Source organism: Triticum aestivum, chromosome 3B (genome assembly GCF_018294505.1).
Source record: "Triticum aestivum cultivar Chinese Spring chromosome 3B, IWGSC CS RefSeq v2.1, whole genome shotgun sequence".
NCBI classification, from domain to species: Eukaryota; Viridiplantae; Streptophyta; class Magnoliopsida; order Poales; family Poaceae; genus Triticum; species Triticum aestivum.
This window is the reverse complement of record NC_057801.1, coordinates 700592400-700612845: the sequence shown is the minus strand read 5'-3', so window position 1 is coordinate 700612845 and position 20446 is coordinate 700592400. Positions and strand designations below refer to the sequence as shown.

The 20446-nt window shown below is 46.1% G+C and overlaps 1 protein-coding gene across 1 annotated transcript; it reads left to right on the top strand.

The window, feature by feature from the left end:
• Nucleotides 1–241: 241 nt before the first annotated feature.
• LOC123066123 (peroxidase 2-like) lies at nucleotides 242–1213 on the top strand. The gene has a single exon (XM_044489268.1). The coding sequence runs from the start codon at nucleotides 242–244 to the stop codon at nucleotides 1211–1213; it is 972 nt and encodes a 323-aa protein (XP_044345203.1).
• Nucleotides 1214–20446: the final 19233 nt, after the last annotated feature.

Here is a 20446-nt window from a genome sequence, read left to right as displayed (position 1 = left end):
CTTATATTATGGAGGGATCCTACATGTTGAAAATAAAAAATTGTATATGGAACATGTCAAACACGCTTCCACGAAATCCTACCAAGAAGTTCAACATCAAGCAAAATGGCGAGACTATATATAGCTTCCATACCGTTCTGGTTTCCCTCACATCCATCGCTGTGATATTCCTTCATTCCCTTCTAGCAGCTAGCTTGCAAATTAATTCTAGCCTTCTCCTTCTGAACGTGCAGTAGTGCACATGGCTGCTTCCTCTTGCTTCCCGTTAGCTGCTCGCTGCAGCCTCTTGCTCACGGCAGCGCTGGTACTAGCGCTGACCCTTGGAGCCCACGGTCATGCAGGTGCCGATGCCGGTGCCGGGTTAAGCTCGTCCTTCTACGAGGACTCGTGCCCCGGTGCGGGCGACATTGTCCGGCGCGTCATCCAGAAAGCCCGCGTCGCCGACGCGCGCATCCCAGCCAGCCTCATCCGCCTTCACTTCCATGATTGCTTTGTTCAGGGCTGTGATGGCTCGCTTTTGTTGGACAACGACCTCCCGGCGATCATGACCGAGAAGGAGGTCCCTGCCAACGATAGGTCAGCACGCGGGTTCAAGGTGGTTGACGACATCAAGCGTGCACTAGAGAATGCATGCCCCGGCATCGTGTCCTGCGCCGACATCCTTGCCCTCGCCTCCGAGATCTCTGTCGAGCTAGCTGGAGGGCCGCGCTGGAGTGTGCCGCTGGGCCGCCGAGATGGCACGAGCACCAACATCGAGAGCGCCAACAATCTCCCGGGCCCTTTCGACTCTCTTGAGATGCTCCAGGAGAAGTTCAAAAACTTGGGGCTCGACGACACTGACCTTGTCGCCCTCCAAGGAGCACACACCTTTGGGCGGGCGCAATGCCAGTTCACGCAGCGGAACTGCAGCGCCGGGAAGGATGAGGAGACGCTCGTGAATCTCGACACAATCACCCCTGACGTCTTTGACAACAAGTATTACGGCAACCTCTTGCGTGGCCGCGCCCCTCTCCCTTCGGACCAAGTAATGTTGTCTGATCCTGTTGCCGCCGCGACCACTGCACGGATCGTTCGCAGGTTCTCCGGAAGCCAGAAGCACTTCTTCAAGAATTTCGCAGCGTCGATGGTCAAAATGGGGAACATAAGCCCGTTGACCGGAAGGGCCGGGGAGATTAGGAACAACTGTAGGAGGGTGAACAGAAAACCCTATTGACGAATGAGATTGATGTTATGAGTTGTGAACTCATTGTCTTTGTGCAAATCATTCTTTTAATTCATTCCAACTGCAAAGTGTCCCCTTATTATTTTGTTTTGGATACAAATGTAAATGTTTAGCATGTGATTTTTGCAAACTAATAGTTGCATATCAAATGACTTGTCTTCAATAAACATATGCATATCGCTTTACCACTGCTACAAAATGGGATGTCATGGGACTATATATCTATGTATTTTGAAGTTTATGACATTGCCTTATCAAAACTTTCATGGTTTTATATCTATTTGGACTAACCTATTAACAAATTGATAGGAAGGAGGCAAGTTTTTGTGTCTCCAATTTCAAGATTTTCCGGACTCCGAAAAATAAATGAAAATTGCATTAATGAATAACGTTGGAGACAACACAACTGCCAAAGTAGGACCCTAGAGGAGCCACGTGGGCCCACACCCCCTCCTTCTGGCCCGTGGTGTGTGTGCATGGGCCCATGCACCGCCTCCCTATCATCCTTCTAAATGTGTAGTAGTCCACATTGGCCGCTCTCGTGGATTTAACAGGGCAGATGCCCTAGCGAAAGGACTTAGGTGTGGAGCCATCGTAGCGAGGTTAGCTTAAAGGGGTTAAGCGGGACAAACGACACAGAGAGTATTTACCCAGGTTCGGCCCCTCTCAATGAGGTAAAAGCCTACTCCTACTTTCGATTGTATTGCTTGTGTTTCGATTACCAGGGAGCGAATACGCTTGACCTAGTGCTCGATCAATTATTTCTTGAGTTAACCCACCGCCCGGTCTCACCTTTATATACACAGGTTGAGGCCTCGCAGCTTACGAAGTCCGGCCGGTTCACACAACGTGACTGACTCGGTTTCTAACAACACTTGCCTTACAGAACAAGTTAAACATATGGCGGCTCATCCCTTTGGGCCTCAAGTCACCTCCGGGTCTTGGGCCTTCAATAAGCTTGCTTTATGAACCGCCATCTTCATATCTTCTTGGGCTTCTTCATCTTAAGTCACCCGTAACATGACCCAGCCCCTCCTGGGCGGGTCATACCCACTAGTTATATCCCCAATATTAGGCCCCAGGTTGATATGAACTTGTTCACATCAATCTTCATCACTTGACTTAGCAGAATCTCCCATCACAGATTCCTTACCATTTCATTATAACCCCCATGACGTCACATCTCAGAATTGTGTTAACCCGCCATGACGTCATCTCGCATTAACTGCGCACAAGGCCCAGGATATCTCAACGGATCTTTATCCTAATAGATCTCCCAAAAATCGAGGCGTCCACATAGCCACATAATCATTTTTTCGGTCTCCTTGATTCCCGCGCATGCCATCTATCCATTCCCTTATAAATTGGGGCAGGGGTCCTCTTTTCCACTTTCCACCCCTGCCCTTGCGTATTCCTCTTCCTTCTCGCACCATTCCAGTGCCGCCCGAGCTCCATCGCCGCCGTCTCCAGCTTCATTAACTCCGGCCGCTACATCACCCTGAACGCGTCCATAGATCGCAATGCTCCTCCGCAGTTCAACAGCATCAGTAACTACTTATCCTCCCTTGTAACAGATCTCCATTAGGGTTTGCCCAGTTCGTAGGAGTTCTTCATTGTCCTTCATCTTCCTCCTCTAGATTGTTGTATTTTGATCTGAATATGATATTGAGGTCACACGGTAGCAGTTTAGCGTCCCTTTTCAATCACAAAAAACTCCTTCTCTATATAAGATTCCATCTGAGCACATGAGTTCTTCCACTGCCGCAACTTTAGGTTTACAATTTATTTTCCTTTTCTGAACTATTGTAGATCCAAAGCAATAGAACTGATCTGTAAAACCTGTTTGTTCAGCACTTAGCAAAAATGTTACTCATAGGCTCATAACTATTTGTGAACTATAACTGTACGAGCAACTTTATGAAATAAACCATAACCCATCGGACACCATTAGCCCTCCATGGCGGCTTAAGTAGCAATCTATAACCCACTAGATGTGCACCGGCTTAAATCTAAATCTTTTTAAACCGCCAACATTCATCAATGCTACCAAGACCCGGCCACACCTCGCCGACTTAAAAATGCTTTTAACTCTTCATAACAATTCTTCATCTTAATTGGGCAGTTTATCATTCGTCGTTATTTTCTTTCTAGGCCAAAAATGACTAAGACTGTCACCTCCTGCAACTGGGTTCCTTCCATCGTGACAGAGCAAATGCTTACGGAGTATGTTGAGACTGGCATCATGGCTGCCAAAGAGATCATCCACTGGAGGGTCCCAGAGCCGGACGAAGTGAAACCTCAACCCAAGGAAAATGAAGTCATTGTATTTGCTGATCATATAAACCGGGGCTTCTCCCCGCCCGGGTCAAAGTTCTTCCGCGGTGTGCTTCATTTCTTTCAGCTCCATCCTTAGGACATTGGACCCAATTCCGTGTCTAATATCTGCAACTTCCATGTTTTTTGCGAAGTATACCTTTAAGAAGAACCCAGCGTTGAACTCTTCAGAGAACATTTTTATTTGAACCACCAAAATGAGTTCACACATGGAACCAACCTAGAACTTGGCGGAATCTCTATTCAACATCGAAGGGATGCAGTTTTTCCTACAGCCACACTTCTCAGTCATCCCAAAGACTAGAACCAAACTTGGTTTTATTGCTAAGACACTTCTCCATCTGATGAGAACCCTTTGTCGGGTTTCCATGAGGACCAGCTTAGCCCCATGCATCCCCTTCAAGGGCGACTCACTACTGCCGAACGGGCCAAGTACAGAGCCACTTTTTCAAAAAAATAAGGGTTTTTCTTGCCAATGGACTGACCAGTGTCGACCTAGTCTGATGTTGGGTCACATGGAAGATTATACCCCTAAGTCGTCGGCCCGGTCTAATGTGCACATACACATGTGATACCAAGGATCCATTACGCCATAGCTCAATGCATTTGGATAACAAAGGCATCAATGATATGACCAAGAGCTTGCTTGGAGAATCCTTAGAGAGCTGCAGTAAAACAGGGTTGAACCCTTTCTGCATTCTTAACCCGCCTCCTCCTGTAAGTGATCAATACACACCTTACTTTTGTGTTCACATGAATTTCATATCCCTTATTTTCACTTTGACTTACATAGGCCCACTCTGCCTTCTAGAAGAAGAAATGCCAGGAAAACGAGAAGGCGGCTAAAAAGCCCAGGACCAAAACCAAGGCCTCTAAAAAGCGCAAGGAGAAAACTAATGTCTCAGAACTCTTTGATCTTGATGATGATAATGAGTCAGAGGTAGAACTTGACTCCCTTGGCTCATTCTTTATGCATCTTATTGATGCTGACCTCTCTCAGGATGATACGAAGGCTAGCCAACCGGGTGTTGACGAGGTAACTATCATTTCCTCCGACTTAGAGCCTTTGACAAGACAGAAAAATCGACGTGTGACCCATAAGGTAAGATTTTCACACCCTTTAGCTTACTTGGATCCAAATTTTATTTTGAAGCAACAACAGCATGAGACCCAGTGCCAGACCAGGAATAGTGGGGGCGGAGAGTTATCCTCCGGCTTACCTAACACCCCAGTTCGTAAGCGCCGGAAAGAGGTGCCTCAAACTTCAAACTCTTCTTATCCCAAGGTAGGTCTTATTCGCCGCTGACTTAATCCTTCCGACTCAAACTACCAAGGAACCTCATATTCCTCTTCTAGCGACTCAACTGGATCTCAGTTGTTGGCTTTCAAGACTGCCCCTGGATAATGATTTTAGCCTTCATTGTTTCAACTTTGTGAACCCTTCATATTGACCTTTTTTTATTTCCTTCAGTGGCAAGGCTAAACCAAGCAAGAAAGCCAAGACAATCAAGCCAACTAAAGACCCCCAGGCTCATGACCCGGAGAAACAACCGTCAGAATCTAAAGCTTCAATTCAAAATGTTGAAAATATCATCGACGAGGTGCCACCAGAGATACCAGAGATTCCGGTGGACCCTATGACCATTGACTCCTCAGGAGCTAAACCGTCGAGCCCTGCCAAGCCGACTGAAGAAACTGAAGATTTCTTGTCACTAGCACCAACTACACAGAGTCGGGGAATCCCATAGTCTTGCCAAGCCACTGCCAAGGAGGAACTTGTCGAGAGGCGGAAGGTCAAGTTTGATCTGTCCAATTACTCTCAGCTGGGCGTCAGTGAACTCCTCTCTGGCTATCTTAGCCAAGTTCATGCTGACCGCGAGCTTGAGATGGGGATCGTCAAACGGATGCACCAAAAATATGAGGTACAAAGTTCTACTTCCTTTATTAATATATTCCTCCAGCCCCCAATTCTTAGCCATAGGATAGATTTAGCAGAGTATGGCAAAGACTTCAATTAGCATAGACTAAAAGCTTCAACCCGTAGCCCCCATGAGCCGGCTTATCTTGACAAAGTTGAGCTGGCTCATTCTCATTAATAGAACAAAAATATCTAGGTCCTAGCCCTCATGGGCCGGCTGAGCTTGACAAAGTTGATCCGGCTTATTCTCAATATGTGAAATAATTCCAAAAACAAGCCCTCAGGGGGCGGTTTAGCTTGGCAAAACTGAGTCGGTTCATAAAATGCATAAAAAAGCTTCTGCACACATTAGCCCCCCAAGTGCCAAGTGCTATTGCTTGCAAAGGGATTGGGACTTGTGCATATTAACATGCCTGCTTATGATTACTTGAACCTTGCATGTGCAAGAAACGTCCACTGAATCTGAAACTCGGCTAGCTGACTTGAAGAAAAGGCTTAAACAGCAAGAATCAGAGCCCGGAAGGACAAAGCCAAATTCAAGTTCAGCCTTGATGAATCAGAGAAGATGAAATACCGGTTTGCTGCAGACAAAAAAGCCTGGGACAAAGAAAAAGTTGCTTTAGTGCAAAGGGCGGAATCTGCTGAGGCTTCTTTGAAAGAGGTTGCTGCCGAACTGTCCGGTTTAAAGAGTCATATTTCATAGATGACCAGTGCCATCTTTGGAAAGAAATTTGAAGTATGTCAATAAATTCCAATGCACAATGCTAACCTTGCCTGGCGACTTAACTACATATTCTTTTACATTACAGGTCCCAGAGGCGCCAATCTTGGGAAAGACATCCTTGTGAAGTTGAAGGCGGCTTACACCTTAGTGGAGCAGTTATATTTAGGCATCCAACACACAATTGATGCGATTACTCACACCAAGGAGCCACATTCACTCCTTAAAGATGTACTGAGCCAATTGCCTGTCTTGCCACAAAGGATTGCAGAAATCAAATGATCATCCGCCAGAGTCGGCGCCATTACTTCTTTGAGCCGAGCGGAAGCATGTCAACCTGAGCTAGACCTGGCAGAGCTAGCTCGTGGCTGCCCGAGCTATAAGGAGGACGAGACTCCCTTTACTGCAGAGGACTTTGATGTATGCGCGAGGGAGGTGCGCCCGTTAGCCACCAAACAGGTCGAAGAAACTAACCTTTCGCGATATCAAGCCGCTTATACAGTAGAGAACTCAAGAGAAAAGGCTCCGGTTTATGAATCCGTCGACCTCATCCCGCCAGCACGTAAGCATACATTTGCCCCTAAAGTTGACCCGTCTAAACTCATAGGTGATGAAGCCGAATTCCAAGCTTTAACGGGCATCAACTGGAAAGCGCCTGATTTTCAGACAATGGATGGAGGCAAAGAACCGACGGAGGCTAACCCGGAATCCTCCACTCAGCATGAGCACTACTGACCTGAAGGGCGGCTCTCGTACCATGGCACCGTATTTTCTTGAAAAACTTTGAACCATTTTGAGCCTGATGATAGACTTGTAATAGGCTAGTTAAAAACAATGATCTGCCATGCCATCGTGCATGTTTTGTCGTTCGAATATGTTGGAACTGTCGTTCTAATGATTGAAGATCCACAAGTTGTACTTCATCACATTTATCCATCAGACGGGTCACAAAAAAAATCATTGTGTGTCCTGCACATAAGTGGACAACATGTGCCCTAGCGGCTTACACCAGGGCGAGTCATAATATTCAAAATATCATATTCTGGCGACTTAAAGTCTATAACCAGGGCGAGTGATCAAGCCTCATATTTTCACAAAACAAGTAAAACTATATATGTGACTGTAGTGCATACTACCGGTTTACACCACCATAAGTAGTGAGAATAATTTGAATTGCACAACCACAGCATGCTGGCGAATTAAAGTCCAAAACCAGGCTTGGCTATATTGCTCAACACAATATGGGATGATAATTTGTCAATCTTATAATCAGGGCGGGTTATCAAAACCTCAGATATTAATATTCAACAAATAAAACATACATGTGAAATAAATTCATACTGCCAGCTTAAATCGCCATATCCAATAAGGATGACAGTTCCATAACTTAGAGCATACAACTCCAAGTGCATAACTCAAAGATGTTGGCGACTTATCATCCAAAGCTAGAACATGTTATCAAAACCTCAGATATACTCATAGCATGAGCCATAATGATTAAGGCTACATGGCCTAAATCATGTTAAACCATATGTCAATATGGTACAAAAATATCAACTTGAAATAGTGTTCAGAAAACAAGAAATCAGAAAAAACAAGGCGTTCGTAGGCTGCCAAGCCTCAATATCAAGTGCTTTTCATGGAATGCACAACCACTAGGTTAATCCTTACCTGTAAGCCGGGTACAAGCTGGATCAAGAGGGTAGTCACAACTATGCTCAATGAGCAGGAAGCCCGCAAGTGATCTTATGAATTAACAATAAAGACTCAGATACTCAGAAATGAAATGATAGAGGCCCTGAATTATCAGGGATGTCGGCTTTATTATACTTGATCATAATATATACATGGATGAAAATATGTACAACACAAGAGCCAATGGCTCGGGTGTAATAAGGCCGAAGATGAGCAATGTTCCAAAGCCGCAGGGACCCCTCCTTCGATGTGCGTGAGTCCTTGTGCTCTCGAACATCAATGAGGTAGTAGGATCCGTTTTTCATGTTTTTGCTGACCAAAAAGGGTCCTTCCCAAGGTGGGGAGAGTTTGTGCATATCTGTCTGGTCTTGGATAAGCCGGAGCACCAAGTCACCTTCTTGAAAGGTCAGTGTTTTAACCCATCGGCTATGATAATGGCGCAGATCATGTTGGTATATTGCCTAATGAGCCGCTGCAAGGTCGCGTTCTTCATCCAACAAGTCAAGAGCATCTTGATGTGCCTTTTCATTATCAATTTCAACATAAGCCGCCACACGGGGCAAATCGTGACGGATGTCACTAGGGAGAACTGCCTTTGCTCCATAAACCATGAAGAAAGGCGTGTAACTCATGGATCTATTTGGGGTAGTATTAATAAACCAAGGGTAACTCCTCAACCCAACAACCCGGCATCCTCTGCAAAGGGACCATAAGCCGTGGTTTTATACCTCTCAAGATTTCTTGATTGGCCCTTTCAGCTTGACCATTGGATTGGGGGTGAGCCATAGACGAGACATCAAGACGAATATGCTCTTGTCGACAAAATTCTTTCATAGCACCTTTCGACAGGTTAGTGCCATTATCAGTTATGATGCTATGAGGATAACCAAAGCGAAAATTCACCTTTTTGATGAATTGAATTGATGTTGCTGCATCACATTTACTGACTGGCTCAGCCTCAACCCACTTTGTGAACTTGTAAACCGCCACAAAAAGGTGGATCTTCTTGTCCTTGGATCTTTTGAAAGGTCCAATCATATCCAGCCCCGAGACTGCAAACGGCCAACTAATTGGAATCATCCTCAATTCTTGAGCCGGCACATGAGCTCGTTTTGGAAATTTCTGAAAGCCATCACATTTGCTAACCAGATCGTCTGCATCAGCATGGGCTGTCAGCCAATAAAACCCATGATGAAAAGCCTTAGCAACGAGAGATTTAGAGCCAACATGATGGCCACAATATCCTTCATGAATCTCCCTTAGAATTTCAAAGCCCTCCTCAGGAGAGATGCATCGTTGAAACACCCATATAACACTGCATCGGTGTAACTCGTCATTGACAATGGTCATTGACTTAGATCTATGGGTTATTTGCCTGGCCAAAGTTTCATCATCAGGTAACTCACCCCGGGTCATATAAGCCAAATATGGAATAGTCCAATCATGAATAGCATGGAGAGCCACCACCAGCTGTGCCTCTGTGTCAGGGATAGCATGATCCTCTTTTTTAGGCAATTTAACTGAAGGATTATTCAGAACATCAAGAAAAATATTAGGTGGTACCGGTTGACGCTGGGACCCCAGCCGGCTTAAAGCATCAGCCGCCTCATTTTTCCTGCGATCAATATGTTCCACCTGATAGCCCTTGAAATGGCCAGCAATCTCATCAATCGCCCGGTGATAAGCCGCCATGAGCGGGTTTTTGGAATCCCAAGTTCTTGAGACATGCTGGGCCACCAGATCTGAATCGCCAAAACACCTGACCTGGCTTAAGTTCATCTCCTTAGACATCCGTAGACCATGGAGAAAGGCCTCATATTCAGCTACATTGTTAGTACAAGGAAACATCAGCCTCAAAACATAACAAAACTTATCACCTCGTGGGGAGGTCAAAATGACTCAAGCCCCCAATCCTTCCAATTGCCTGGATCCATCAAAATGAATAGTCCAATATGTATTATTCGGTTTATCCTCAAGCATCTGCAACTCTGTCCAATCATTGATGAAATCAATAAGGGCTTGAGACTTAATGGCCGTTTGAGGCACATACTTCAAACCATGGGGTCCAAGTTCAATTGACCACTTAGCCACCCGGCCTGTAGCTTCTTTGTTTTGAATAATACCCCCCAGAGGAGCAGAACTGACTACAGTGATGGGATGACCAAAGAAAAAATGCTTCAACTTGCGACTAGCCATAAACACCCCATAAACTAACTTCTACCAATGTTGGTATCTCTATTTAGATTCAATTAATACCTCACTGACATAATAAGCCGACCTTTGTACCGGATATTCCTTGCATGATTCCTTCCTTTCCACCACAACTGCCACACTCACGGCTCTGTTGTTAGCAGCCACATATAGAAGCAAGGGATCCTTGTCAAAAGGAGCTGCAAGAACCGGCGGCTCAGCCAGCTGTCTCTTAAGCGCCTCATCGGCAGCATCACTCTAGACAAAGTGATCTGTCTTCTTCATCATCTCATAGAGAGGAATAGCCTTTTCACCCAAGCGGCTTATAAACCGGCATAGGGCCGCAATACGACCCGCCAAATGTTGAACATCATTAATACACGTCGGCTTAGCCAAGGAAGTGTTAGCCTTCATCTTCTCTGGGTTAGCTTCAATACCTCTCTCAGAGACCAGGAAACTCAAGAGCTTGCCTGCTGGCTGATAACCCATAAGTATAGGGAATCGTTTGTAGCCTTCTTCGATAAATAATAGTGTCGAACCCAGTGAGTAGCTAAAGGCAGAACAAATATTCCCTCAAGTTCTATCGACCACCAATACAACTCCATGCACACTTGACATTTTCTTTACCTAGAACAAGTATGAAACCATTTTGCAAGAATAAAACTACGAGTACTTTGCGAGAATAAAATTATGGATAATTGCAAGGCAATAAAAGTGGATAGCTTTTGTCAACAAGAAAGTCATTTTCCCCTATGCAATCAATAACAAGTACCGGTAATCATTCTTGTAATTTTATATGGGGGAGAGGCATGAGCTAACATACTTTCTCTACTTGGATCATATGTACTTATGATTGGAACTCTAGCAAAGCAACTACTAAAGATCATTAAGGTCGTGAAACCCAACCATAGCATTACGTATCAAGTCCTCTTTACTCCCATACGTCATACCCCACTTACTCGGGTTTAAGCTTCTGTCACTCTCGCAACCCACCATAAGCGAACCATGAACATATTGCAACACCCTACAGTGGGGGCCCCTCACGTTTGCACGAGAATGGAGGGCACCGTAGGATAGCACCATAAATAAAATATACAATCATACCAACCAAGATCACGATTAACCCATAGGACAAAACGGATCTACTCAAACATCATAGGATAACCATAGATCATTGGGAAATAAAATATGAAGTTGAGCACGATGTTTAAGTAGAGATTACAGCAGGGAGAAGGGGATTTACACCGCTGCATAGAGGGGGAGAGAGTTGGTGTTGACGGTAGGAAGATTGTTGATGTAGATCGCCGTCATGATCCTAGCCCCAGTGGCACTCCAGCACCACCGGGAGAGAGGGGGAGAGAGCCCCCTCCTTCTTATTCTTCCTTGGCCTCCCCCCTAGATGGGAGGAGGGTTCCCCCTCTGGTCCATGGCCTCCATGGCGGCGAAGGGGAAGGAGCCCCTCCGAGATTGGATCTCCCTCTCTATTCTCTTCTATTTCGCGCTCCCTAGATCTGGCCCTTCACGGTTTCTTATATTCCCGGAGATCCATAACTCCGATTGTGTTGATCTTTTCACACGATTTTTTTCCTGATATAAGCTTCCTTGCACCCGACGTACGAGGTGAGCACAGCCCACCACCACGTGCCAGGGGCCTGGGTCGCGCCCTGGTGTCTCGTGGGTTGTGTGGGACTCCGTTTGGGGTGATTCCACCTCCTAATATTCACAAATAGTCCAAAATAATTCTTCGTGGAGTTTTATCACGTTTGGACTTCGTTAGATATGGATTTTCTATGATACAAAAACATGCAGCAAACAAGAACTTGCACTGGGCACTGGATAAGTAAGTTAGTCTAAATAAATCATATAAAAGTTGCAAAAGGTATGTAAAGTTGAATAATATCGGCATGAAATAATCAAAAATTATAGATACGACGAAGACTTATCACTGGCACACCAAAAACACATTTATCCGGGTTAAGCATTTTTCTTGTAGACCCGTAGATTGTCAAAGGTCTCCTTCAGATCATCTATTAAGGTCTCCTTCTTCCTAGACTTCACAACGATGTCATCCACATAAGCATGAAATTGATCCCAATCTAGCTATGGAGACAGTTCTGCACACAACGCTAATAAGTCGGTTGGGCACTCTTGAGCCCAAAAGGCATAAGATACGTAGCAAAAGGCTCCAAAGGGAGTAATGAAAGTTGTTTTCTCCTGGTCCTTAACATCCATCTTGATCTGATGATAACCAGAATAAGCATCTAGAAAACTCAAACGCTCACAACCCTCCGTAGCATCAATGATCTGATCAATACAAGGGAGAGCAAAAGGATCGGCCCGATAAGCCTTATTAAGGTCCGTGTAATCCACGCACATACGCCAAGTGTCGTTCTTTTTAAGCACTAACACCGGGTTAGCCAACCATTCAGGATGAAAAACTTCAACAATCAACCCAGCTGCCAAGAGCCGGGCCACTTTTTCACCAATGGCCTTACGCCTTTCTTCACTAAAATGATGAAGGAATTGCTTTACCGGTTTAAACTTTGGATTAATATAAAGAGTGTGCTCTGATGTCACTTGAAGCTACGTCGGTATTTCCCCAAAGAGGAAGGGATGATGCAGCACAGCGGCGGTAGGTATTTCCCTCAGATATGAAACCAAGGTTATCGAACTAGTAGGAGAACCAAGAAATACAACGTAAATAGCCCCTGCACACAAATAACAACACCTCGCAACCCAACGTGTTAAAGGGTTTGTCAATCCGTTTCGGGGTACGGCGCCTCAAGATGGGCAAGGGACGTGAGGTAAATTTGTAGTAGATTGATAGATCGAACGCCAAATAAAATAAATAAGAATAAAGTGCAGCAAGGTATTTTTGTATTTTTGGTTTAATAGATCTGAAAATAAACGCAAGGAAAAAGTAGATCGCAAGGAAAATATATGAGAAAGAAGACCCAGGGGCCGTAGGTTTCACTAGTGGCTTCTCTCGAAAAAGATAGCAAACAGTGGGTAAACAAATTACTGTTGGGCAATTGATAGAACTTCAAATAATTATGACGATATCCAGGCAATGATCATTACATAGACATCACATCCAAGATTAGTAGACTGACTCTTGCCTGCATCTACTACTATTACTCCACACATCGGCCGCTATCCAGCATGCATCTAGTGTGTTAAGTTCATGGAAAAATGGAGTAATGCAATAAGAACGATGACATGATGTAGACAAGATCCGTTTATCTATTGCGTAGATATATATATATATATATCCCATCTTTTTATTCTTAGTAGCAACGATACATACGTGTCGGTTCCCTTTCTATCACCGGGATCAAGCACCATAAGATCTAACCCACTACCGGGCACCTCTTCCCATTGCAAGATAAATAGATCAAGTTGGCCAAACAAAACCCAAATATCAGAGAAGAAATACGAGGCTATAAGAGATCAAAGAAACTCAAATAACTTTCATGGATATAAAAAGATATAACTAATCATAAACTCAAAGTTCATCGGATCCCAACAAACACACCGCAAAAAGAGTTACATCATATGGATCTCCAAGAGACCATTGTATTGAGAATTCAGCGAGAGAGAGAGAGAAAGCCATCTAGCTACTAACTACAGACCCGAAGGTCTACAAAGAACTACTCACGCATCATCGGAGAGACACCAATGGAAGTGGTGAACCCCTCTGTGATGGTGTGTCACATCCCTAGCTTCTGGTAATGCACTAGGCTAGACCTCTTGCTGCATCATGTTTAAATTCAAATGAAATTTTAATTGAGGAATTTTCAAAGCCTCAGAAACCTCTAAAAATAACCAACAATTAAATCTTCTCAAATGTGTCCAAGAAAATGTTCCTGATATCCTCTGGAAATATTGGCAAGAGGTAAAATCCAAACCAATATTTTTGGTGTCTCAGAAACATTTAATTTGGGCATTTGAATTAAATCAATAATTATTTGAATTGGATTTATATCTACTATTAAATAAATATAGGTCCAATAATTCTGAAATATTTTGTGGAGCATTGTTTTAATTCTTTTAGCTCCTAAAAATATTGTCAGAAGCAAAATAAATTGAATTGGTTTCTAAACCAAATTCAAAACAAACCTGCAAAATAGAAAACTGAAATAATTAGAAAAAGACAGAGAGAGAAGAGAAACCTTACCTGGCGCCACCACCGGCCCAGCTCCCCCAGCCGGCCCAGCCCACCTCCTCCTCCTTTGTCCTCTTCCTCCTCTGCCAGGAGGACGAACAGAGGCGAGGCGTGGCGCTCGCCGACGCTGCCTCGGCCACCTCCTGCTTCCCCCCTAGCCACCTCCTGCTTCCTCTCGTTGCCCTGGACCCCGTCCGCGACGCCACGCACCCCCCCAGGCCTCTCACTCTCTCCCCGAGCTCCTATCCTCCTCTGGCTCTCTCGCGCGCAGCCACCGAACACACCCGCCGCCGCTGACGAGCTCTCTCGTGGCCACCGGCCACCCCTAGCCTCTCCGACACACCCACGAGCTTCGCCTTGACCCCCTCCTTCCTCCCCACCGACCCATGGCCCTCCGGAAGCCCTGCAACGCCGCCACCATCGTCGTTCCGTCGCCGGCCACCGAAGCTCCCCTCCGTCGATTCGCCGGACCCCGTGCCTCCCCTGCCTCGCCAGCAGCACCAGAAGAACCGCGGTGAGCCGCTGCATCGTTTTCCCCATGCCTCGTTGACTAATTCGCCCCCTGGCCGCTCCCTCCACCGGAGCCGAAACACTCCGCCGCACGGGCTCGTCGCCGGCGAAGCCCCGGTGACCAAATGGCCCCGCGCGTGCGTCCGTTGCACTCGCAACGACCCGTGGAGCAACGCTAGCGTGGCAGCTAGCTTGTTTGCAAGCCGCAGCGCTAATCCCGCACCCACCCGAGCTCCGGCAGCCGCAAAAGAGCTCGCCGCCGGCAGCTCCGGCCACCCCAGCCTCCGCCACCGCCACCGTTGGATGCGCCACTCCACCCTCTCCCCGTAGCTGCTCCCTGCGCGCCAAAAGAGCCCCTGTAGTTGGTTTCCGACGCGCACCACCGCGTCTGGCCTCGCCGGCGTCAAGCCGCCGGTGGGTCTGACCACGTTGACCACGGCGGGACCCCCCCCCCTCTCTGGGTCGATGACAGGTGGGGCCAGCCCCCCCCTGTTAATTAGTTTAACTATTTTATCTTAACTACCCCCTATGCTGACACTGACAGGTGGGCCCCCGCCATCAGGTGATTAGCTTAAGCTAATCACCACCTAATCTAACCCCAGAGCCACTGACATGTGGGCCCTAGTGCCCTAATCTTTAATTAAATTAAACTAACCCCCCTGTCTAACCTGTGTCACTGACGTGTGGCCCCCACACGTCAGGTTTGACCCTGACCGACCCCTGTTGACTTGCTGACGTCATGCCAACGTCATGCTGACGCAATATTCATTTACTGGAATTTAGTTAATTTATAAATAATCAGGAAATTCCAGAAAATAGTTAAAACTTCAATAAATCATAGAAAATTAACCGTAACTCCAAATTAAATGTTTTATATATGAAAAATTATCAGAAAAATTCAAGGAATCCATCTGTACCATTTTCATGCATGTTAGAACAACTTATAGCTGCTGTTTAGCACAAATCAATTAAATGGCATTTGAATAATCACATATGGAGTTTGAATTTGAATTTTATATTCAAACCAACTTCATTTAATCTGTTGCTAGTTGCATTAGCTCAAAACACATTCATATTGCCATGTCATGAGCATGCATCATATTGTGCATTGCATTGATTGTATTTCTTCCTTGTTGCCGGTATTTGTCCCCTCTCGATAGACGTGATACCGATGATGTGATCGTTGACACTGATGAAGACTCAATGTTATCTTCAGAAGTGCCAGGCAAGCAAAACCCCCTTGTTCATTCCGATACAATCCTACTCTCTCGCTCCTGCTCTCTTTTACTGCATTAGGACAACACCGATTCATCTGTTACTTGCTGCGGTAGCTGAACCCCTTTATCCTTTGCATGACCTGTCATTGCCACAGTAAATAGATGAAACTCACTAGCATGAGTAGGAGTTGTTTGAGCCCTGCTGTGCCTACTCATTCATGCTTGTTTGTTATGCCTGCTACTGCTTAGAGTTGAGTCAGGTCTGATTCATCGGGGATGAATCAGAGGCGTGTGAACATGTCCTAAGTGTGTGAACACGATTTGGTAGAGGTAGCGGTGAGAGGCCATGTAGGAGTACATGGTGGGTTGTCTCATTGCAGCCGTCCTCAGGAACTGAGTTTTGTGTTTGTGATCCTTGATTCAGCTACTACCACGCATTGGGCCCGAAACCAATGGACCCTCTCGGCTTCTTGATCACCCTTGTCCTCTGTCCAGGAGTTGCAAGTAGTTTCTGGTGTTTGTAGTATGCTGGAGGCCGTGCGCAGCGCTGACCGTAGGGGTGGGCTGTGATGCGGTAGGCACGTGGCCGGGTGTACCGGGCGCCCGTTTGGTGTCTCGGGAACTCTGTTCACATCGTTTGGGGCTGTGAGCGAAACTCCGGCCGGATCTCCTCATGGATGGAACCCGAATAGGCGATAAACCTGGACTAGAGACTCGAGTGTTTAGGCAGGCCGTGGCCGACACCCATGTTGGGCTTCCGCTTGAAGGTTGCCGAGTACATGTCGTGTAAACGGCGGTAATTGGTGAGAGCGTGTGTGAAGAAGTACACCCCTGCAGGGTTAACATCATCTATTCGAATAGCCGTGTCCGCGGAAAAGGACTTCTGGGTTGCTTATATCAGTTCATAGACAAGTGAAAGTGGATACTCTAAAATACGCAAGATAAGCGTGAGTGCTATGGATGGCGTTCTCGTAGGGAGACGGGAGCGGATCCATAGTGGTGTATTGATATGGTGAATATGTGGACTCGTGTGCGCCACCTCAAAAGAGTTACTTGCAGTCGTAGTTCAGGATAGCCACCGAGTCAAAGCTGGCTTGCTGCAGTCAAACTCCACCATCCCCTTTGTTGATAATGATGCATGTGTAGATAGATCTGATGTAAGTCTTGCTGGGTACATTTGTACTCACGTTTGCCTATTTTATGTTTTGCAGAGAGACTTCAGTCTCACTAGTAGTTCCGCTTGGACTTCGACGTTTAGCTTGATACCTCAGCTACGATCTTGTGCCCTCGGCAGGATCTGATAGATAGTCAGGCTTTTCAGCCTTTTCCATTTATAGACGTCTGTACTCAGACATGATAGCTTCCGCTTGTGCTTTGACTTGTATGCTCTGAGTGTTGGGTCATGAGACCCATGTTTGTAATATCTCGCTCCTCGGAGCCTAATGAATAAAGTACTTGTGTCGTAGAGTAATGTTGTGATGCTTCGTTGTATTTGCACATATCGAGCATATTGTGTGTATGATTGAAATGCTTGGTATGTGTGGGATCTGACTATCTAGTTGTTTATCTTTAGTAGCCTCTCTTACCGGGAAATGTCTCCTAGTGTTACCGCTGAGCCATGGTAGCTTGCTACTGCTCTGGAACACTTAGGCTGGCCGGCATGTGTCCTTCTTCGTTCCTGTGTCTGTCCCTTCGGGGAAATGTCACGCTTTGAGTACCGGAGTCCTGTTAGCCCGCTACAGCCCGGTTTACCGGAGTCCTACTAGCCCAGTGCTACAGCCCGGACCCATTTGCTGATGACCGACACGTTCGAAGCTGGGTCATGGATGCCTGTCCCTGTAAGTCTGTGCCACTTTGGGTTTACGACTAGTCATGTCAGCCCGGGCTCTTTATCACATGGATGCTAGCGACACTATCATATACGTGAGCCAAAAGGCGCAAACGGTCCCGGGCAAAGGTAAGGCGACACCCGTGGGGATACCGTGCGTGAGGCCGCAAAGTGATATGAGGTGTTACCGGCTAGATCGATGTGACATCGAGTCAGGGTCCTGACATGGTGTCTAGATTGGATCTGGTGGTTCTGGACTCTACAGTGGCTGGATGAATATTTCGTCGACTCCCCTAGGGTTTCTGGAATATTGGGGTATTTATAGAGCAAAGAGGTGGTCTGGTGGGCACCCGAGGTAGGCACAACCCACCAGGGCGTGCTTGGGCCTCCTGGCGCGCCCTGGTGGGTTGTCCCCTCCTCGGGACTCCCCCAGGTGCAACCAGGGCCCAACTTCTTCCTTTTGGTCCATAAAAAATCATGGTAAAGTTATGTTGCATTTGGACTCCGTCTGGTATTGATTTCCTGCAATGTAAAAAACATGCAGAAAATAGCAACTGGCACTTGGCACTATGTCAATAGGTTAGTACCAAAAAATGATGTAAAATGACTATAAAATGATTATAAAACATCCAAGATTGATAATAAAATAGCATGGAATAATAAAAAATTATAGATACATTGGAGACATATCATATGCTCAGCGAGTTCTCGGTGCACCTGGCATGTCAGAAGGCTTCCATGGAAAGATGTCCACATTCTCTTGGATGAACTCGATGAGTGCACTTTCCTATTTCGGATCCATATTGGCACTGATGATAAACTGCTTGGACGAGTCACGAGGACAAAGTCAACTGTCTTAGTATCATCTGCCGATTTAAACTTCAACAGCGGGTCCTGCTCTGTGGTTGGCTTCTTCAAGGGGGTCATGTCTACCGGGTCAACATATCTTTATAGAACTTCAGTTCCTCTATTGCACAAGCTGACTCAGCATAGGCAGCATCGCCCTCCTCGCAAGATATCTTTCTATTTCCATGCACCGTGATGGTTCCCTTATAACCCAACATCTTGAGCTGCAGATAAACGTAACAAGGTCGTGCCATAAATTTAGCATAAGCCGGCCGTCCAAACAGGGCATGATAAGGGCTCTTGATCTTGTCCACTTCAAAAGTCAATTTTTGAGCCCTATAGTCATACTCATTGCCAAAAACCACCTCCAAGGTTATCATGCACAATGGATACGTTGACTTACCGGGCACCAGCCCATGAAAAATTGTAGAAGATTGCTTAAGATCCTTATGAGTCAAATTCATACGGCGAAAAGTATCATAATAGAGGATAGTGATGCTGCTGCCTCCATCCATGAGCACTTTAGTGAACTTATATTCTCCAACTTGTGGTTCCACTACCAAAGCCAGCTGACCCAGATTATCAACCCGGGGCGGGTGATCTTCGTGGCTCCAAACAATGGGCTGCTCTGACCATCGTAAGTATCGGGGAACCGCCGGCTCAACTGCGTTCACCACCCTCTTGTGAATCTTCTGATCCCGCTTGCACAAACTCGTGGTAAACACATGATATTGACCACTATTCATCTGCTTCATATGACTCTGATGGCCAGACTGCTATTGTTGCTGCTGACTGCCCTGATTAGATTGCTGGTTAAAACCACCTTGACTACCTTGACCATGGAATCCAGAGATTGAGCTGCCACCTCCAAAGACGGATCCGTGAGAGCCGGATCCTCACCCGCTGTGCGGGCCCTAGTTACCCTGATAAAAACCGGAATTTCTATACTCCCTCATGATGAAGCGATCTTTCCAGAGATGAGTGGCCGGCTTATATTGAGTACCATGATTTGGGCAAGGCTGATTCATCATCGCTTCAAGGTTGAACTTTCGCCCACCGAACCGGGGTGCTGAAGACTTCCCCTTAAGTTTACCATTATTGCTCTATGTGTTAGCCACAAAATCTGAACCATGGTCAACTTGCTTGCACTTACCATTATTTCCTTGACCCTCCATGTTATGCTACTGTCCCTCTGCATTGCCATTCTTCTTCCCCTTACCAGCTTTCTCCTCATCAGACTCGGGGTCTTTAGTGTTGTCAGAATTAGCATATTTGATGAGAGCCGCCTTGAGCTCCCCCATGTCATTGCAATGGCACTTAAGCCATCCCAACTTGTGCTTAAGGGAAAGAAAACAACAATTTTTCTCCAAAATTAGGACAGCCGAGCCGGCATTGATGTTGTCCGATGAGTGAATAATGGCCGAGATCCAACACACCCAATGGGCGGTCGACTCACCCTCACTCTGAACACAAGTGTCTAAATCAAGAATTGACATAGGATGCTTGCATGTATCCTTAAAATTCTGAATAAAGCGCGCCTTCAATTCATCCCATGACCTAACAGAGTTAGGAGGCAATCCCTTCAACCAGGTATAAGCCGGCCCATCCAACATTATGGTGAAATACTTAGCGCACACAGCGTCATTAACGTCCAACATCTCCATGGCCATCTCATAGCTCTCAATCCAAGCCTCAGGGTTTGATCCACTGTGTAATTGGGTACCTTTCGAGGGCCTTTGAATTACTTGGGTAACCGCTCATTGCATAGAGTCGGCACTAAACATGGCACACCCACCATCC

Coding starts and splice junctions, on each gene's coding strand:
- LOC123066123 (XM_044489268.1), top strand. CDS start 242: ATGGCTGCTTCCTCTTGCTTCCCGTTAGCTGCTCGCTGCAGCCTCTTG.